Source organism: Lineus longissimus, chromosome 3, assembly GCF_910592395.1.
Source record: "Lineus longissimus chromosome 3, tnLinLong1.2, whole genome shotgun sequence".
Classification (NCBI taxonomy): Eukaryota; Metazoa; Nemertea; class Pilidiophora; order Heteronemertea; family Lineidae; genus Lineus; species Lineus longissimus.
In genome coordinates, this window is record NC_088310.1 from 4,182,472 (window position 1) to 4,205,142 (window position 22,671).

The 22,671-nt window shown below is 39.0% G+C and overlaps 1 protein-coding gene across 1 annotated transcript; it reads left to right on the top strand.

Moving 5' to 3' along the window:
* The first annotated feature begins 2 nt into the window (after nucleotides 1–2).
* On the top strand, nucleotides 3–22,469 carry LOC135485437 (calcineurin subunit B type 1). The gene is made up of 7 exons (XM_064767447.1): nucleotides 3–219; nucleotides 929–968; nucleotides 3,330–3,506; nucleotides 7,079–7,138; nucleotides 12,263–12,447; nucleotides 14,444–14,513; nucleotides 16,213–22,469. Exons 1-6 carry the CDS (start codon nucleotides 217–219, stop codon nucleotides 14,489–14,491), a joined length of 513 nt encoding a protein of 170 aa, XP_064623517.1. The 5' UTR covers nucleotides 3–216; the 3' UTR covers nucleotides 14,492–14,513; nucleotides 16,213–22,469.
* Nucleotides 22,470–22,671: the final 202 nt, after the last annotated feature.

Sequence of the window (22,671 nt, forward strand, 5' to 3'; positions counted from 1 at the left end):
TATTGGGACGACACATTCCCCAACGTATCCCGCTCGGATATGTTGTCCTACGAATGTACTGGATGTCCACTGGAATCCGCAAACCCGGTTGTTCGTCCGGAATCTCAAGTTCTCCACTTCTACACAGCCTAGTTATCCACAGGGAAAGTTCCCGGATGTTGTCAAGACCCAGATTTTTCGTAGAGCTAGAGGTTAGCTGCTGTTAAATATTGTAAAATGGTAAGTTAAACTTCACAATAGTGAAGTTTTGCAGTCAAAGTATGAAATGTGCGTCTATCAAGCACCTATTGGGTGTAAAGATATCGATAATGTGAGAAAAATAAAGACATGAACGGTCTGTAAAGTTGGTTCTCCAGATTTGTTGAAACAGAAATTTACACTCGACACTGTCACTCTGCATGCATCATGCAGTGGTTGTGCCATGTATTCTGAATCCTCGCTTCCATTTCCAATCCAATCATGTTCATAGCATGCTCAAGGACCAAATTATTGAATAGGATCGCCGTGTCTGTAGGTATTGTCCGAACTCGCCTTAGGCCTTCTGACGTGTTCTGAATCTGAGTGTGCGCATTTGATTTGTTTTGGCTTTCTTCGAATTCGTCTGATACTACTAGGCCTATCTGCTTCATTTTTTTCTGGGACCAGGGCTTCACCAGCCTACTATGATGTGTGTGTCTGTGAAAGGCAATGAAAAGGAAGACTTGCCGGTAGACAGGGAAGGGCCGATCCTTGCAATTGACCAATGTCATATTCTGTATGGGTGATGAAATGTCCAACATTGTCCAATCCCCAGCATCGGGATGTTGTTGACTTTGTCATTATGTCACATCATGATGACACGACCAATCCATATACATAAGTCCCTGACATGCCTGAGAAATGTCATGTAAAAACTGAATCAATTTTTGATATTATTTTATCTTTTCAGGGAAATGAAGCATCATTGCCGGTAGAACTTTGTTCGAATTGTGAGTAGCTTTTCTTGAGAGTTCAGTGTGGCTTGGTTTATTTGTCATCTCTCATGCAGAACATTTACAAAATTATTTTGATGCATATTTTTCACAAGAATTAATATTTTCCCATTGTGCTGTGCAGAATTCAGTTGGCACAGATTGCATGAAGGCCGTGGTGACGGAATGACCAATGACAGGATGTGACATTTACTCCCACCACAGATCCCACCCTTTTGCAGTGGGTATGAATGCGCTGCCTAGTTGGATTTTGAAGCCATCCTCAATTGGCTGAAGGTACAGTCACTAGGACTAGGTCCCGACTGGCACTTTTGAAGCAGTATGCTTTTTGTTCAGGAACACACCCTGACAGTAGTGAGTAATATTCCAATTTTTTTCACCTGGACCAAAAATAAGAGCACAGAAAAATGTATGGAGTTAGTAGTGGTTGCTCCGTATAGGAGCACTCACACAGGTTTTCTCCTAACTTGGTCAAAATGAAGTCTAAATCATGTAAAAATATGGTTACAGCATCTGGCGAGTCGAGCGGATTTTGCAGTTGTACGTATGTTCATCATTGGTAATGGTTTTGAACTGATGTGCATTATTTTTGCCATTTGAAAAATTATGTTTGAAGAGTCCTTGACAATGCCACGAAATAATAAAACACTTCTGTAGAAACCATATTTAGAGGGGGGGGGGCATCACAGAAAAATATCATGCAAATTTGGAATGAAAATGGCAAAATTTTGTGTACAGCCAAGTAGAAAGCCCAATAATAACACATGCAGTGCACTCCCCTGGACCAAAATCCTAGTATACAACCTGTATAAATAAAAGTGTAAATTGCATGTTCTTATGGTGGTAGACTTAATATGATATTAACAAAGTGTATTCAAATATCTCATTTGAGAGCAAAAAGAAAAGATTTTAACATTGTTTTTCATCTGTTACTGACTTTATATGAGATAAGATTCCAGTCCATGTGTCTAAAAAACTCTTATGATGACTGCTCCCCCTTTTAAACAAGGGCTGCTTGCATGTCACTATCACGAGAATCACTGCCTGGAGGTTGCAAAGGCTGTTTCCATGGTCTTCAAATACGATTACACAGCACTACAGATGTGCCAGTGCATAGATTATGATACTGTGTACACTAACAAGTCTAAACCAGCCATTCGAGCCGAGTCTCACCAGTGCTCATGTAGAATTGGAAATGGGAAACTGCCATTTACTGAGGGAAGTGAGACGTTCAAAGATTTGTAGCACTTTGCTAGAAATCAATAATTCCCACTGTGCTAATATTGTCAAAACTATTGATTGGGGATTTTTTTCTTTTTATCAGGGGATGGTTCCGTCGACTGGAGTTCGTTATTGGCTTCTTGTATGTTTTTAATGAGTGTTAAACATTGATGTAACCTTGAGCTTTTTTAGTTGGATTTTTATAGTGTATGTAAGCTTACATGTAGTTTATTATCTTTTACTTATTTGTAACTAATGAATATAAAACCTTGGTTTTTTTTAGGATGTTGACGTGATGATTATTTGGTTATTTTTTATTCGCGTTGAGTGAATGAATTTGAATATCTGATGAAAATAATAAAGATGCTCATTGAGTTTGAGGCGTTAAAACCGTGACAATTTGATGATGACATAATGTTGTTTAAAGTTTGAATGTAAAATGCTATGATAACCACTTCTATTTCTAGCCACTCATTTACTAGATTGCTTCAGCACTGAACACTTACACATGTACATCGAAACGGATCGGGAACAATCTTAAAATTGATAAAGTTTGGTCAGTTTTAACCTTTCCTTTGAAACACTGGTGATGTTTGTTCATGTTAGCACTGGAGGATATATATTACCTAAAATACCAAATATGTTTATTTGACTAACTCTTAACTTGTCTAACACTTAATCTGGAGTGGGTCAGTGCGATAATGGTCGAATGAATTTGTTTGTTTTGTCCTCACAGTTCTCATTGATAAAATCCTCTACATAATCTCAAACTAGACTTTGTATAAAAAGAAAAAAGATTGAATTCTTGTTCTGATCACTGTTCTAGATGGGGTCAATATAAACAGTTTCCAGTTTTGTTGTGCATGTTACCTCTTTAGTTTTCAAAACTAGTTGTGGTCAACTTCCACATTGGTGATTTAGTTTAAAAGATGGCCCAGTGACAGAGCCACGGACATGACATATCCTTTGATGACAACAACAATGAATTTTGATAGCCCCCTTCTTCTCTAGGGTGCCCTCTCTTTCTTACACTTCTCGATACGCACTGGTATGCCGGCGCACCTGTGACATACGTTTAGACACTTCCATTGGAATGAAATGAGAAATTTTCTATTTGTGTTATGTTTCTCTTTACAGTTGACAATGAAGAAATCAGAAGATTGGGAAAGCGATTTAAAAAATTGGATATAGATAACTCAGGATCTCTTAGCGTAGACGAGTTTATGTCATTACCAGAGTTGCAACAAAATCCATTAGTGCAAAGAGTGATTGACATATTTGATACAGATGGAAATGGCGAGGTAGACTTCAAAGGTAGGTCTGTTTGTATGCTCGCTCCTGTCTTCATTCCAGTCCCTTGAATACTCCTTTGAGGATGGAAGTGGGAAAAAGATTTCCAGATTTTTGTATCTGGTTGCACATGTGCAGTCTGGTATGCACATAGTGTATTATAACCGGATACACAATCTGGGATTTTGTTCCAACTTCTACTCAAAGGAGTACTTCCTGACATGCCTGATGTGAGACAAGACCACTAATGAATATTCATAGGTTGGAGGGTCGAGGCCTATCTATTAGACGAGTGCATGTTTTTTATTCTCAAGTACATATTTGGAGAGGTATTGAAAAAATATTTGCTGTGGCAAGTCTACAGATATAAAGAAATTATTTGATGAAAAAATTAATTTCGAATTTTGCTAATTGGGTAATAGGGGGCGTGTTTTGAGTTTTTTCTGCCAGTTGGCTGAAAAGAGTGGAAATATCAAAGTCTGTCTAATTTGTCGATTAAAAAAAAATTTCCGTGGTCAATCACCATTTTATTTTTCACCATTTACTTGCCCGACTGTCCGGAATAACATAATCTAAATTTCAGATTCACAACACCACGCGTTCTTTGATGCGTCGCGGTCAAACATTGACAATTTAACTGCTAAAAGGCTTAAAAAATCAATTGTGGTCTTGTCTCTATTTACACTACATTTTGGGTCAATATAGTGAAAAATTTGAATGTGCTCAAATCACTCTAATTCATTTAGAATATTGTATTGCTGATGATTTAAGGTCAAAACAAGCTAAAATAATGAGAAAAAAACTTAATTTGACCCAAATAAGAGTCAACCTAACCCCGGTCTAAGTTCGGTTTCATTTTTACAAGTCTTGTTGTGTTGCCATTCATTTTGTAATTTCTTTGAAACTACTTAGGCCTTGATTCTGAAAGTTGTGCCCTAAGCAGCAAAGATATTCCTAAATCACATCCTAAAGTTTCAGCTCCATAGCTTGCTTATTCTGGCCAGGGCAGGTCTTTGAATTTGGTGCTGTTGGGTGCAAAATCATGACTTTTTGTCGATTTTGTCCTCTTTCGTCGCTTTGGCACAGTTGTACCACTCTTTGAAATGTCTCTCATTTCTCCAAAAATGTCCAGATATGACTTTCCTTTGTTGGAGAGTTGTGGGATGTCATGTACATTAGTTTGAAAAAAATCTCAAAATGTTAACCCCTGAAATGTACCTTCATTGAGACAAGACCACTAATGAATATTCATAGGTTGGAGGGTCGAGGCCTATCTATTAGACGAGTGCATGTTTTTTATTCTCAAGTACATATTTGGAGAGGTATTGAAAAAATATTTGCTGTGGCAAGTCTACAGATATAAAGAAATTATTTGATGAAAAAATTAATTTCGAATTTTGCTAATTGGGTAATAGGGGGCGTGTTTTGAGTTTTTTCTGCCAGTTGGCTGAAAAGAGTGGAAATATCAAAGTCTGTCTAATTTGTCGATTAAAAAAAAATTTCCGTGGTCAATCACCATTTTATTTTTCACCATTTACTTGCCCGACTGTCCGGAATAACATAATCTAAATTTCAGATTCACAACACCACGCGTTCTTTGATGCGTCGCGGTCAAACATTGACAATTTAACTGCTAAAAGGCTTAAAAAATCAATTGTGGTCTTGTCTCATGTCAGGTTCCTATATGTAGGCTGTAATTTTTGTTGTATGTAATATGAACGATTATTGTTGATGTTGATTGCCGGTATACATAAATTTACTGCACGCAGTGCATTGTATGGTATGACATAGTGTGAACACGGCACTCTCCACACAGTTAATATATGGAACTCTGCCAGCTCAGGAATCGGATTATCATAGCAGCGTGCTCTTGATATCTCTCGCCACTCTACCATGTGAATATTTTAAGATGCCGTCGACGGTTGATTATTAATCGTAATGTGTCCTTGTGCATTTATCATGTTGTCAAGATTATGAAATCACCATGGGATGGGTATAATGTAACTTTCTCTGTTACAAGTCTATCATTAGTTTCCGATGATTGATGTCATGACGCGCATTACTTCTTCCCTTCATTAAAGCATACTCGCCTGTAACCCCTCATCACCTCGCAATAAAGTAGGACATTGAGTCAGTGTTCACCATAGTATCGATCTGTGCCTGGCTTCCAGTGATGGCAGCCTCCATTCAGTTGGCTAAATTATTTATTGAATTAGACATTATGCAGCTAGCTCCAATAGATATTCCCAGGTTGTAATCGACAATGCATTATGTTGGAGTAGCTGCTCTGTTATCAGATGACTCCACTATTTTCATGACACCAGTTTGTCATCCAGTGAATGGCTAATCGTTTGGCATCTAATCTTCAGTTCCTGCTAATGATACAGTCAATAAAACTTATGGTTATTGGTATTTGAATTGTTGACATAAGTTATTTCCTGGTTGTCATAGTTGACCTTTTGATAGTATGCATGAAATTGTGCATCATGCTGTTACAAGGTTATGAGAGCTGCATGTCATGGGCATCAAGGCCATGCTTTTCATGCTTTGTGAATGCATGTACGCTGCAATCAATAACCCAACCATGGCTACAGAAAATGCCATAAATCTTCTTGAAAAGGGGTTTTGTATGATTCTGTGAATGTGTTTGCAAGTGACTATTTGAAGGAGAACCGTCGTCTCAAAAACCACATCCACCCTTCAGTGGCCAACTCATCTGTGGGTGCATATTGTGTTGGGTTACAATGGAAGTTGGAACTATGGATGGAAGATAAGGACAATGACTGGAGCAAAAGTTAGAAAGAAAACATGACTACACAGCACAGTTTACATGGGAACATTACTCTTTGTGTGAAATCATGCTGTAAAAATCGATATCAATAATATTTTGTTGATCGACACACTGTACCCAATTCACACCCACTTGAATATACAGTGGAACCTCCCTTAAGTAGCGGACGCCTCACTATTAAGGACAACCTCTCTATTAAGGACACTAGTTTTGGTCCCTAATTGGTTGTTTCCATTCACTTTGACCTCTCTAATCAGCACACCTCTCTATTAAGGACAGCACTTGTCAGTCCCAAGGGTGTCCTTGATAGAGAGGTTCTACTGTATTTAACATACAGTGTCAATGCCCAATAAAATGGTCATCTCTCATCTAAAAAAAGTGAAACTAGCTATTACCAGTCTTAATTCAGCATAAAATTTTGAATCAATTGGGCATCCGTGATGGCGTGATGGATGTCTGCCGATGTCTATCGTACTAGTTCCAGGTTTACCGACAATTAATATTTGTATTCGCTCGATAGAGTAATTGCACTTTATCATCATGTTCACAGTTGAAATTTTTCAGAATGCATTAGTCGACTTTTTCTGTATGTTATTGGTAATAATACATCTGTATGGATCAGACTGTAGGTGATAGCTAAATTTAAAGGGGCAGCAAGGCATCTCGGAGGGAACCTTAGCCAATGGCAGAGTTGTATAGTTGATCCCTGGTTTAGACCGGTAACCATCCCTCCAGCCTCACCTCAAAAGAACTGTTGAAAATTGCTCATGATTTTTCATGGTTCCATCTCTCTTTTACATTTCAGAATTCATCGAAGGCATGTCACAATTCAGTGTAAAAGGAGATAAGGAAGCCAAGTTACGATGTAAGTACCAATATTTTCGCAAGCATGTTTGTCCCTGACATCTACAAGAACAAGCATGATGGGTAAAGGAAGCCACTGTGATGTATTTGAATACCAGTGCATTGAGACACGCCAGTTGAACACCTATGCATGCGGGCAACAGGTCCACAAAAATCAATGGCCAGTTTCTTCTGTATGATGAAGGAAGCATGGCTTGTAATATAGAAGATAGTGTTACTTTGGGAGATGTAATGTTAAGAGAGACTTACTCAGGGTTGCCAATAGATTGGCCAAGGATATATATCAGATGTTGATGATGATTTTATTCCAAGCATCAATCAAAATAACCAATTTTAAATTGCGTACTACCCATCAAGATGTATTTGCCAAGGACTTGAAAGTGATTGGTGTCATGTGCGAGATTAACGAGAGGAATCAAGACGCACTTTGTGAGGTTACCCAAATTAATTGATTAGTCCGATCAATTAACAGCAACTGTCACCATGATTTAATTAACATTGATACAATCTGGTTAATTGAATTGCATTGTAACCGTAATGGTGTGGGAGTAGCTGAGAGAGTTTTCGTGTTGACATAATGGTGAGTGGAGCACCAGTTATGAAACTAAAGAGTGGCGGGTTATGTGAACTTGAAAATGTTGGTCGTCTGGCTGCAACTTTCTGATTGCGTCATGCTTCAACATGCTTACATATGACTCTGGGCCGTATTCAACCTTTTGGTCTTTGGGGGAAGCAGACTCTCGTGGAAACAGAACTCCACTTTTGGTCCCAAAAGAGGTCATCTCCACATTTTCGGAGATCTCCAACTCTGACTCTGACACTATTCTGCCCCATGTAAAGTCCTCTGCATCGAGTTGAGCAGCCCCAAGTGTTTCTCAGCAGATTGTAATGTATTGCTATTGGAAGTTTATGTCGACCCCAGGGAAATAAAATCTATTGAGTATTCTGTTCTGGTGGTGTCTGCCTGCCATTACTTGAGCGCAAGGCCACAGTGGCTGCAAATCTAGATTTGGTCATAGGAAATCAGTCTTCATCCGCCTTGAAGGTCATTTGGCCAGCATGCATGGATCACATGGAAGATTGGAGTATTGGATTGAAATTTCACGCCCGCCCCCCATGATCTTGTCGTAACACTAGTGGCTGCTGGGAAAAAAACTTCATTTGTTGCAAAATCGTTAAATTTCTATTGATTTGATGATGAAATTGATATTCCAGTAATATTTGCTTTGAAGTAGAGGATATCACTCCATTTTGAACAGTTGTTGCTGTGATAAGGTAGAGTTTGATTTATTAGTTGAAAGCTAATCGAGCGAAAAAAAGTATTGATGAATCCATACCATATATCAGTCATAGAAATAGCTGTGTAATAGCCTAAGGCTCGTATCTTGAAGGTTGCACAGGCACGAGCAGGTCTGAAGCACATGATGAGTTGGAGGCTGGTCTGAAGCCCCATTTTAGCAGATTCTCTTTGATTTCTTCAATGCTGTGATTTGCTGTTGGGGACAGCTGTTTCATAGTCTCGTGGCTCAGTGGTCGATAGGCTCAGGGCTCATGGCTTGTGGTCAAGAGGTCTCTGGTTCAAACCCCAGTGTTGGCGTTTTAAGACTCTGGGCAGATTTCTCTGTTTGAAATGCTCAGGTTGTCGCGCTGACAGAACAGGGTTAAAGTGTTTCAGTCACATGATAGCCTCTAGGACTACTGTTGATAACCCCAACCTTAGACCAGAGAAAGTCTCCGACAACAAAGGCACATAATGTCGTGGAATATTTCCATGGAAACCAGTGGATTAAAAGGAATGCTACAGTCACATTATTCTTTAGCATGGAAAATACATAACTGCCATATAACCGATAACCATGACTGTTGCCAAGGAAACATCCAAACAAACTCCCATAAAGTTGTTTTGTCCAGGTTGGTGATATTCTAACCTAATCTTCTTTTTCATCTGACATGTCTTATCTATCTGTATTCATAGTTGCGGTTCCACTACAGGAAAGTGCGGACTACATCCGAATTAGTTGTGATTCCATTACAGCTAGTCCGGACTAAACAAGTCCGGCTCTCACTAAGAGCGGTCTTATTAAGTGCGGATAGGACAAGCGGATTTAAGCCGAACTTAGAATAGACCCGGATCTAAAGCAGAAATTACCTGTAATGGAACCGCATTAGTCCGGATTAAGATCAAGTTACTAAGTACGGCTACAGGTGGCGTGTCAATATGAACGTATTGCGCATGAGCGGAAGTGTTGGTTCTGTCAAAACAACACCTCACGCGTATAGAGTGGCGCCGCCTGTAGCCGTATCTGTTAACTTACCAATCCTGTAGTCGAACTGCACCACATTCGTTAGTCCGGACTAAGCTAAGTTCGGACCTGATGCGGATGCGATAGAAACGGATCTAAACCCTGTAGTGGAACCAAGACTATTGTTGGCCATCATGCTGTAGACCTGGCCACTGTACCTGGTGTTCGACTTTTGTAAATCCAGTTCAACAGCTGGTCTGGCATGCCCTTATAATTTAAAAAAACATTGAGACAGAAGGCATTTGTAACTCACATATAGCCTACCCATACAATTGAAGGTTGCTGCTCTGTGACCTGATGCTGTCAAATAGTGAGTAGCTTCCTGTAATATTGACTGAGAATGGTTATGCAGATGTTTCCCCATTGACTGGCACTGGCAGTGGATCAATGGGTGATGGAGTTCTAGAATGGTGCTGGGGAAACCAGTGTTTTGAAAATCAGTACTCTGCGAGGCTGCTTTCATTCCATTGACACTGACGAAAGTAACGAAAAGGTGGCAACCCGATGACACGATGCTTGATGTTTCCCAAAATGAGATGGCAGCTCTGTGACCTGAGGATGCTTGCATATAGTTTCCCCATTGTATTGACTGGCAGTGGATCAGTCAGGGAAGATACAGATGAAAAGTATTGCAAAGAACATCAGTACTCAAGATGAGATTGCCTTCTTCTATAACCCCATTATTTACACGATATGGATCAATACTATTTTACCTAGAAATGAGCTTTTACTCCATTGATTTTGCTTGCATGCAGCGAACACATTTATTCGAGAATGCTCCCTTGGCATGCGACTTTGCATTTTCTGAGTCATAAAGTGGTAGGAGCTGGTTGTGGCAGTTTACAACTGTGTGTTCAAAATAAATGCAATGTATATGAAATGTATGTACGAAAGTTCTTGTGGTTTATCCAATGTTTTCTAACCACTCGGTCAAGAATGCAGCACGCTGGTCACGCTCGCCAAAGTTACTAGTTTCTACATGAGTTTCATCTATTGCCATCTCATGCATTGCAATTTCCTGAATGCCAATCTAGCTGGGACATTTCTATGGCATCCTCAACTTCCCCAGCCTTCAACTCTCAGTTTGTCTTCATCAGTTGACATGTACGGTACTTGAACATGGAAAGAATTCTAGCTACAGCAGGTGATTGATGTGTCTTTGGAGAATCATCGAGCACTTGTTGGCTAGTAATGAAGTATCCTCTGGGTGCAAGTGCCTTGGGTTTAATCAACCGAGCTCATTCATTCTGATTTCATCCCGAAATTGCTGCAACTAATTTTGTGCGATTAGAAATATATCATAGTGACATTTTTGTGAGATCGATTTCTGATTTTTGAACTAGTTGGAGGTATAGCGTTAAAAGATACACAATACCACACTACCCCCCCCCCCCCCCCCCCATTATGATTCTTCTAGCAGTCCTGCTATTCCCATTGCTAGGCCTTTCCTCTCAGGATACATGAAACCTATCCATCAACAGCAGCCAAGGAACACGGTTTAGATTCCTGGCAAACCAATGTTTTGATGAGTGAGGTGAATGCTTTGTCTGGCTCAACATGGAGCCCTGCCAGTGCTCCAGTCACCGACAGGGTTGAGCAATAAATGTATCCCACCAGGTTCACCCAGACAAAAAGGTAGCCGTTTTCTCACAGAAAACTACCAGTAGTTCTGAAGTCTTGATCAACAAGATACACGGAAACCGTGTATAGTGTATAGAAGGGTCTCTCTGAAGTCTATCTAGTGCGTAATTGTCTGTGTTGTTTCAGACAACTGAATATCACAAAATGAAATATGTTTACCTCTCATCTTCACCTGCTGGCTTAAGGCCACTATTTTTCCTCTGGTTTTACTGCTCACAACTCAGGCAGTCAGTATCTTGGATGGAAAAGTAGATAAGTTGTTTTTCTCAGAAATTTCCTTGGCCTATTGGTTCTGTTCATGTTGTGTTATCGCTGTTACACTTGAAGCCAAGGAGCATCTCAATATCTTTGGCTCCTTCAAAAATAAAGTGTCTTCAGCTTTAAAGCAACATGCTGAACCATGATAATATGTGGCGAGCATCCTCCGTACCTTGACGTTTGCCGTGAACATTTTCTGTTCTACAGTATTCCGAGCTGATTGCTTTGTCCTCCCCATCAACCGCACATGTAAGAGTAACGGTAAAGTCATCAGCTATTAAACACATACATGTAGTTGGTTCCTGATGATGTTCAAACCGTTCATGTGATAATGAGGCAATTTATGGCAAACTTTTCCAAGCACTGATTGAAAAATACGTTGGTTATGCAATTTTATGTTTATTGTATTGATTGCCTATTAGTCTCATTGATTGCGGTGATGATTATGATAGATTGTCAGGCAGCTGGTTGTTAATAGTTCTCTTATTGGTTAGCTTGGGTTTCTGTAACCATTATGATAAACCGTCATAGAAGCAGAATGTGGAACTAAATCTTTCTGTTTTTGTAAAAACATTAATTTTCAGTTGGGTTTTATATTGCGAGCCGGGTTTTATGATAACGATTAACGAAAAGGAAATCTGCAGTTTGGAAACGAAGGACTTTTCTTTTTTTTCACATACTTGTTCCAAGTCCTGCCATGTTTTTTTCTAATCCTCATCTTATTGGTACAATAACGCCTGCTACAAGAAACCTTTGTAACACTCTCAGATGCAGTCTCTGCAAGGACTCAACAGCTCATAAAGAAATGAGAGTGGGTTCAGCACTTTGTCCCTTGCATGCAGAGATACAGCATCATAGAGGTTTCAGAAATGATCCACCTATCAATATCATACTTCAACAAGACCCCTACTTTCTCTTTTCAGTTGCATTCAAAATATACGACATGGACAAAGATGGATACATTTCCAATGGTGAACTGTTCCAAGTGCTAAAAATGATGGTCGGCAGCAACCTTAAGGATGCACAGTTACAACAAATTGTCGACAAAACGATAATACATGCAGACGTAGACAAAGATGGTAAAATATCATTTGACGAATTCTGTACGGTAAGTATTTGGCCACCTGCAGGAAGAAATAGTTATTTTGAATTTTGATTTGTGGAAATTTGGTTATTTTAGCTGTATTAAGGGGTGTTTGAAGGGTAGAGAGGGTGCCTAAATATACCTCCTGCAAGTTTTTTTGAAGATTTGTAGGTATTTGGGCCATCTGCCTCTAAAAATGAGTGATGATGCTTTGATGTTAGTTTTAGTGTCTCGTTACTCAATGCTTATTACTTTTGTTACTGTAGTTCATCAAAGTATATTAACAGCTTGTTAATCGACCAACATGATGGTTTGTTGAGCTGTGATGGATTATGAGTGTTTTTACATGTCAGAGTTTCAATGCAAAATATGATCATGCTGAGCACTGCCCTCTTAAAATAGCATTTATCCACCAAATCTTTGAAAAATTCAAGCCATCTATTGTGATTTCATGAACTTACATTTACAATTTAATGCTATATTTATAATTATTACGTTCCCAATAAGTTCCAAAATTTATCAATTTCTCTCAAAATGAGTGTTTTGCAATGAAACTCGATCTTGTTTGGTTCCAAAATGAGCTAAAAGTAATTTGCCACATTTTAACTAGTACATGTAGTATGCGATGTACCTGTCTGCTGGTTAACACTACAACACTTTTAAAGTACATTGGAATTCCATTGGAATGATGACATTCTTTTGATTTTTTCTCAAAATGACAAAATGAAATTAGTTTGTTTTGGAGTCAATCTCTTCACATGTATAGTTAGTAGCATGCAGACGTCACATGATTTCACATGTGTTCTTCGTCATCAATGTCCAACCATTTGGCGCCCATATTCTTCGTTGGAAATTCACCCTCAAATACCTCCCAACTTAAAAAATGAGTCCTAGAAGTTGCCAGTCCGACTCGTTCCATCAGAGCCCAAGTTTGCAATATTGTACATCTACAGCATCCGCCTCCCTCTACAGCACGTATTCACTCTGTACCCTAATGACTTGTCCTGATGATAGATGCACTTCTAATGACTAGACTGTAAATTCAATTTCATCATATGGCTGTTATCGACAGCGGTATCTTATGTGACCTGGGGCACAATGACAGTCCCATTAATCCTTCAGCACAATTTGATATCAGGCGGTTCATGCTTATGTATTTTGAATAGGATATGTGGCTGTTGATATAACATGGGGATTTAAAATGGAGTGGGAGATGTTGTTTTGGAACTAAAGATCTGGTATGATACAGTAACATTCATGCATGGTTTGTTCAACTTCAAATGAACAAATCTTGTGTTTGAATACCAATGAATAGATTTTAAATCAAAATATCGACACCTGATAAAAAATCTAAACGTTTGGTATCAGTTAGTTGGGTAAATGATGTATACCTGTATGCATTATTTGTTACTAACTATGCATGTTGTAACCTTGCATTCTCTGGTGTGTATTTGAAAGAGTTAATGCAAAATGAGTTCACTCTTTCATGTATACCGTTGTCCCCACATAAGGGAAAGTATGTACATTCTTTGTCTGGTGATGGGCAAGCGTACTAATCAGTAATCTGCATTGCTTTTAATTCAAAAACAGTTGCTTGGAGACCATGCCACCAAAGTTGCTGTTGCTAGGAGCTAGGTTGGTGGTCGCCATGGCAGTTTGGTTTCCATGGAGATTTCCTTGCCAACAGAGGCTGCAAGGCGATTCCTATGGCAACAAGTGTGTTCAGATTTTCTGTCTTGACTGAACAAGGCTTGGAAATGTTATCTTTTTCGCCATCTTGCTTGAGACAAATTCTATATCTCCAAGTTCGAGATTTCTCGCCCTCCTCTGCTTGCATGAATCAAGTGTAAATTGATATTACAGCATGTGTATTCCTACATATGATTCCTGCAAACTTAGGGTGGTCTGTTATAAAAGCTCTGGTTGTCTCTTCCAATAGCCTACTATAAAGTCGACTCAAAGGCTTGCATGGCTGTTGAGATCTTATTCAAATGTGCAAATTCTATATTCTAATTTCTAGGTGGTGAGATCTATGGATGTACACAAGAAGATGGTGATTGACATTTAGCCACATTCTGACCAATCACAAGGTAGAATCCCGTTTGAATAATCCAATCAAACTTTTCCTTCTTTTCTTTCTTCTAGAGTGTTTTACACTGGTTGCACATTTTACAAATTTCATACACATCTTGTACATAGAGGAATGCAGATATTTGAAACATCTCCTGTATTTGCATGAAAAATATCCTTATCATTTGGCATACTTCCCCTCCCATTTGATGTCTGAATTGAATCATAATGTTTACTCTATGTCAGTGGCACATGTTGGTATTTCAAGAGGATTTCTTTCAGAGACATTCACCATTTTGGTAAATATGGTTAAAAATGCTGTATAATCATTTGCTTAGCATGTGTTCATTTCTGTCACTCGATGATGGCATATTATGTCAGTTGTGGTCTACCTGTCCCATGAATAGGCATAATTTGGCAAAAGGCGTTCAATTCAAATATGCGTTTTAGAACAATATTGAATATACATGTTCCAGACCTACACTCAGGTCTTTGCATGAAGGAGTAATAATTGCCCCGAGTCTGACATTAGCAAGGGGATAAACTCTGTTTTGGCTATTAAAGTATTGTTCATCAGTTTAGCCTTCAGGTTAATATCCATGATCAGAAACTGAATACATGCAGCAAGTGATTGTGCAGTAAGAATGACAACAATGTTGTGTGAATTTGTGCATGAATAACCAGTTGTTTTTTTATATTGCAATTATCAACATTTCCTGATTGTGCAAACTAAGACACTATGGACGTGCCAGGTACACGTACTTAAACCACATGGCACCAAGCTGATTGCGGCGACACCAATGGATTAGCAGTTGGAAATTTCTGCCTCGAAGTTCTGTGTTGTTAAATGTCATATTGTTTCTTCGTCGAATTACTTGTCAAAGAAATGCTTCTTGATGGAATCCATCAAACTGTTTGAACATCAGTATTCACCGACTATGTTTATATCTTTCCTCCCCACACTTTTCTTAACAGCCTTAGCGTAAGTTTCTGACTTTGCAAAGTCCTCACACTACAACTTCTCCAAAGTACGTTAGTTTAGATCTAGCTTACGATGTAGTGAATATCTCTTGAGGTTCAGAATGAGTTTGATACTTTCGTTCATGATTAACTGATTAAATTACTCCCCTGTGATGATGGTCGTCATGGTGCCAACTTAATTACAGCTGCCTAGACCAGAGATTTAAAAATATTTTCATCACTAGGGAGGCTGTAGTCAGATTGGAAAAGAGGTTGAAATATAAAATTAAAAATGTTTCTGCCTGATCGCAGAGCTGAAGAAGCATTTGTGGTAAAAGAAGGAATTTATTTGTCTCAATTGATAACTCACTTTGAAAATTACTTCGTTTTGATTTATTTGATTTAAATTCTACCTTTTATGGTTATAGGTGATGTTCTGAAATTTCATTGAAAATCAATTGTCTGTTAGAAGTATTGGATCTGTTGTATTTGAACATTTAACTTGGTAGACATAGATACCAAGCTATGTTTACAAAATAAAAGCTGTTCCAGGAAACTTATGTTAAAGATTTGAACTGTGATGAACATGTTTACATTATTCTTAGCTCTGCTAGCGGAAATAGTTGACATTGCTGCATTGCCTCTGTCGTCCTTACTGGTGTCAAGCCATTGGAGGGAGATTTGTTGGCCGCCAATGTCCCCGTGCTTTTTTGATGCATTCGGTATGAAGTGAATAAACTATTTGTTTTTCTCTTTCAGGTGGTAGGTTCTATGGATGTACACAAGAAAATGGTAGTTGACGTATAGCCGCCTCTCGGCTCCCATATAGATCCAGGCACTCACCACGAAGGATGCACAACTCCTACAGGACTATTACCTCAATTCAACAACAAGCACGACCACCAAGTCAACACCCCTTCTTGAACTGGCGACAAAATCAGTGAAAGTACTGTCGTCAAAATCTGTGAAAGTTTTCCAAATGCCTCACCATGACGTAAAAGATACAAAAACTATGTACAGTCGGACTTGCTTAGATCTAAACACAGCAATTCATCGTCATAAAATTCTACAATCGTTTATGATTCCAAGTGTACAACCAAACCTTAGGCTGATCAGACCATCACATTTTCTACAGCTGTATCAGTTTTGCTTTCTTCCAAATCACTTAATAGTTCAGTTTTTTCTGCCACATCGAAAGGAGACATGTTTGTTTGGTGTCACTCTACTTTTAAACATGAGAGCAAAGCTAAGGCTCTGTTACTCTTGAATATCTCACATTGTTGCTTGTTGTCTAAAAGCATGTTTTTGGCATCCGATATGGCAGCACTGCACATCATGTATTCATGGTATTTTGGGGTTGACTTGACAGGAAATGACATCAGATGTATGTGCATCGAATATGCTATAACAGTAAACCATGATTGTGTCGATATATATTGCATATCATCATATTTTAAGAAAAGCATAAAAAATCTAAATAGTGACAGTTTTCTCTGTCTGAATATGTTTGTCTTCATTCTACTGGTTCCTGGTCCTGTCACATGCTGGCTCTGAAACAACCCCGTTCTTCAGATCCTACAAAACGGCTCAAGCCAAATTGACGCGACCACGAACCAGGCTTTTCCAACCAGCACTTTTCCTTCAGCACTTATTTGGTTCTATTGTAATGAAGTTAGTGTCACCTCGTGCAGTTGGTTGTTATTTTGTATTGCAGTTTGCCCTTTGACTCCTTGTGGTAAAGGTTCTGTAGTGGTTTTGTATCATTTTGTGAGCTTTCCTCTCACCATCAATTGCCCATTTTTACTCGTTTGCTCATCTGTCCGCTTGATAGCACTTTGTGTTAATATGTCCCCTTGGAGCAAATACTGACTACGCCGAATATAGCTACCGGTATTAAAGTTTACTAAACTACATAAGACTTTGAGATTTGGGGCAATTTCATCCCCCATTGCCAACTTCACCTCGCTTTACCTTGCTCGTCTTAGATTTAGTATGCAGCATGCTATCAGGTGGACAGAGGAAAGAATGTTGGTAGCTCAACAAATCATGCAAACTGTCCAGTCTACCGATGGATGAAGTAAAAATTGTGAAAACAGATGACCAAAATCATGGTGGAAATTCAAATTAATATACCGGTTACGAGTCACATTAGTCTTGCCGGTAGTCCGGCAGCTTGTATGATAAGATAGAATCTCATGTCATCTACAAAATTTCCAAACATGAATTCAAACTGTTGGTGATGTTGCTGCTACCACTGATTTTTGTCGCAGGCAGCTGTGATGACCTACGCAAGGGATCTGCATGTGATCATGGTCGTAGCAATTAAAATCGCTTACTAACAGGGTGCTTTAGTCACTTCTGTGCGCCGTACTTACGTGAGAACCTTATGTTGCCATGGTGTATTAAAGCGTTCCTGAAATTTCCCTGTCATTTTATGTAACGAAATGCCGCCCTCAGCTCATATAGGCTTGAAGTATCACCTGTGCTTGAGTCCATTGTTATTGTTCATAAGTGTGGTATATCTATCAACTCTGTTCACTCTCTCGACCTTCTTTGTCGAGATGCTTACCCTCTGTACAGATGAATATAGATGTATCAATATGATTATACATGTATAACGTTTTACAATCTTGATATATTAAATATAAGCTATAATAACGTATAGAGTCCAATGTGATTTTCAAGTTTGTGAAGCTTATGCTCTTGTTCATCTTTAAATGCCTTCTGTCAAACCACGAGAACTTGTTTCACGACCTGAAGACGTGCGTAATGTAACATGAGTGACATCAGGTGACAATTTGTGTATCTAAATCTGTCCCCATGTCAACGAAACTAGGCAGCAGCTTGAGGAGATCAGCTCCAAATGGAGGCAGGTGGATTGAAAAACAATGTTTTTGGCTTGTTGATTTTGTGAGAGCGCATTGAGGACAAACAATTGGAATGCTGCTGACAGTGTCATTGGTTCAAGAGTTGCATGTGACACAATCAAAAAACAAAATTTGCAAAACTTATCTTCTCAAACATCTTGGGAGCACAATTTGTACTATAAACTTGGCCAGGTGATGTTGGGACTTTCAAAGTGGCACCACTTGTGTTGTCAACATACTGAGGTTGCACAGTGTCCACACGTGAGGACATCTTCATTGGGGCTGCTCTCCAGAAAGTCGAGCCTCCTGACCGATTTTACGTGAACCGGATCGGAAAAAATGCAATGAACGCTGTCTTTAGCGACTGACCATGTTCCTCTGGGCTGCACATTGTGTATGTACATATAAGCATAGATATTCCTCCAGGCCTTTCATATGTGTTACTGTACATGTAATATAGGTATTGTGTATATATAAGTTTATATGGATGGTATTTTTGAACTTTTCAATCATCTGGGTCTAGTTAGATACCTTCATACCAAATGCATCACAGGAGTAACACCCTATTCATGTTCCGCGTTATATTTTTTGTATTTTGATACATTTTTGTTACCCGAGCATGCATGTTTTCAAATGACCTAGAAATGGGGTGGTTTTATGTAGCCTTATTTTGATCATTTGTAATGCCTAAGTTGCGATTGAATAACCAGGTTTGGGTGTCATGATACCAAATTGACAATACTGTTCTTCACTTTTGAATCTGATACAAGTCAAACCATTGAAGGAACTTTCTTAATATATTGAAAGGGGATTGAAGAGTGCTAATGCAGAGTGTGAAAGACAGCTGCAGATTGCAGGTATGGTAGAACTTGGCATCTATTGGACTCTTACTCGCAAATATGGCAGACAGACCTTCCAAGCCATATAAGTCAATATTCCCAGTCAGTTGATGATGTGCTAGATGGATTTCATATTAAAACGGACAACACTGCTAGTCCAATTTAGGCAAGTTTTACTGTATTTCCACTGACAGCTATTGAGTGAAGACGGTACTTTCAGCAAAACTTTGAGGACAATCTCAACTGTCAGGTCGCATGTCTCAGTTGATGCACTTTGGTTACCGAGGCTGCCAGACATGAACAATACAAAGAGCACTTTTGGGTAATTTCTAAATTCTTTACCCCTAGATTCTTACATGAAAAAGTAAATTTTTGGTGTCGTCGTCCTATGCTATTTTCTGTGTTTCTTTGATGTTAATTTGAGGTTGTCCTTCCATGGCTTTGAAACAGTAAGAATTGATGTTGTTGCTGGTTTGGTTTGGTTTGGTGTGAGTTAAGTGTTGATGGTTCGATGGCAACGATTGAGTAGTTTTGATTGTCCTTTCTTGAGTAGCTTGTGAGAGTTGACAGTGAAGAAGTTGTGGTGTCTCTTCTCGTAGGGGAGCAATAGACAGGCAAAATTGGTGGTCTCCATTTAGTCTGCAAAGTTACAGGATTTAGTCTGGTTTGACTTTTGTGACAAAAATTGTCTGTGTCCAAGTATGAAGATCAAAGTTTACTGCAAGATAGTAGAGACACCTATGGGAAACTTCAGCAAACTGAATCTGGGCCACCTACTACCTGTAGTCTCCCTGGAAACCTGGAAAAGGACTGGGGTGCTTGGAAAAGTTACCTTGTCATTCATAGGCCATTTGAGAGTAATTTGTAGTCAAGTGTTGGATGCACATTGCTGTCATAATTGCCCCATTGGTACAATGTTATGGTCAAATATTACTTGTAGTAGCCCCCTCTTTTAAGGGTTCACCTGGCTAGAGAACTTGCGACCTAACCCCTTCAACAGTAAGTTTTGTAATCTGTCAGTGTTGTATTGGTGCCTCCAGTGGAGGTCTGCGTGTCTAGGCATAAATATACTCAAAGTAGATAGATCATTATCAGTGCACCTTATCTTATAGCACGTGTGCTGAAATGCAAATTGTAGTATTGTGCAAGGTTTTGTCTCATTCTCATCTCATATTTAATAAAATGATACCTCGATCATTTTGCCTCAAGTGGTATAAGATATTTGCCAGATTTGTTTTGTAATTTCTGGTTTAATGGGCGAGTAAAAATGGTCTCTTGTCTTCTTAATGCCAAGATTTGATGAGCACGTGTTCTGTGCTGGCTATGATCAACAAGAAGCACAGGACATGTCAACATACTCATTAGATTAAAGCTGAACTTGTGAGATAGGTCCATGTCTCTTTCTCAGCGTATGTAGGTTTGTGGTGCAAAGTGCTTTATGTAACTTGAACTAATTGATTGTATATTGTTGTCAAGCTGAAGTACATCAAACTTGGTTCTTTTCACGAGAAGCTCTTTCCCATTTAACCCAATGTCCTTCTTCACTTTGGCTTGCCCATGATGTTGAGACGTTTTCTTCTCATCTGGTTGTGTGCTGACATAATCATTTGGGGGCTTCAGAAATAGGGAAAAAAATCGATGGCAGTTTCTATTTCAGCTAGTATATGGATGGTGCATCACAAATGGTCTTCAGACAGTACAGAAAATGACATATTCTGGATAGTTCAGCTTTAACTTTAATCCACCCTGAATTGGCTGTGAGTTCTCTGAATCTTTCCATGGAATATTACAGTAACTTACTGGTCGCTTTAGTTGAGATGGATCTACCCATTAATGGTGGCAACTGAGTAGCATGCTTGTACACATGCATAGTTGTAGCTTTTGTAGTGAAATACATGTACATATTTTCATTTAATATATTTTATGTGTATAAATTTTGATGAGAAAGGTCTGGTGGATATAATATGAGAAATATGAATACATAGTGTTATCCTGATGTTTGTGCCAGTGTGTGTTGTGGTACTTGACGAATCACAGTCCTGTAAAAATCTTGCGGCTCATGCAAAATTCACTCTTTAAAAGTTCAAATCTTTGACACTGAACTGGTTCTACTATGTTGGTTGAGCTGCATCAAATGGTAGCAATGTCCGCCATGCCATCAAGGGTGTGATATTTTGAATTTGTGAATGAAGGCCTCGAGGTTTCTCCATGTGAGAACCTGCCATTGAGGACCACTATAGAGTGACTTCTTTCCTTAGTCTCTTTTTCTCTCAAATGATTTGCCAGAAACTAGCGCTTGGCAACTCTTTCATTAGCCATCCAGCAGTCCCGATGACCAAACACTCATCTTTGTATCTCCAATATAAAACCATAATTTTGGGAACTAAATGAAATTTAAAGCTATCACTCAGCCTACGGTTAATACCACAAGGAAGAGGCCAGCACTTTGATTGGGTTTCCCAGCAGGTTGTTCATTTTCAAGTTTCTGTGATGAGTAATGTTTTGTGGGTGAATCGTGAAAAGTTGTAGTTATATATTGTTGTATATAATGAGATGTAATTTTACAATGCCTGCAGGGGGACACAAATCAGACAGTGTACTGGAAAATACCATAATTACAGTCACCAATTTGTTTGGTAAACATTTGAGGTTTGTATAAAACAAGATTTTCTTCCAGTATGCAGCGGGATATTCAAACTAAGAGCTGTTGAACCTGATTGCACCTCACATTGTACCAATGACATCATCACACAATGAACGCTCAAAAGTTTACCAACTTTCCTCGTGTAAGATACTTAGTAAGTTAAACCTCAAATGTTACAATGATATATCTTACCACTGGCACAAACTTACTCCCACTTTCACGCCCATCTCAATAGTCTGCCGTTGTTAACTTTTGCATTTTGCTGTTTCTCCATTTCTTCTGGCAGACACCAGACTCTCTGCTTGCAGTGTGAGCTTACAGGAGAGTTCGAACCCAGTTAGGCATGGCCGATGAGCCGTATATGTTTGTCTCTTGGTCTCCCAATAGAAATGGCTAAGATAAGCCATGATCTGTGTGCCTCTTGGAACCACGAGAGTCTCTGGGTTTCCACTAGACATAACTATAAAGATAGCCCTCAACTGCATGCCTCTGGGTCTGCCCTAGACATGACGATGATTAGCCTTATCTGCATGTCTCTGGGTCTCCTTTAGACATGACGATGATGAATGTTATCTGCATGTCTCTGGTTCTGTCATTGTCGTTATTAATCAAGTGGAACTATTTCTTGGAAAGCTAACTTTTCTTTGAATAAATTTTTGACATAAACATTAGTCTTCATGTTCTTCTGTTTAGAATAAGCTGTCTGAAGAGACAGAGGATGGGCAGGACTGTCAAAGAGCCTTGGTCAAGGCATTCCAGCTCTGATTGTCAAGTTGTCTAGTTCTAGTGAAATTTACCAGGGGGCACCACTTGTATGCTCTCTTTGAAATGATGCTCTGATGCCAATTGCAGAAAGATTGAAAATCAA

Bases quoted from the DNA above. Each gene is read 5' to 3' on its own strand.
- LOC135485437 (XM_064767447.1), top strand. The intron at 969-3,329 runs GTGAGTAGCTTT...TTCTCTTTACAG, and splicing joins GGTAGAACTTTGTTCGAATT to TTGACAATGAAGAAATCAGA. The intron at 7,139-12,262 runs GTAAGTACCAAT...TTCTCTTTTCAG, and splicing joins TAAGGAAGCCAAGTTACGAT to TTGCATTCAAAATATACGAC.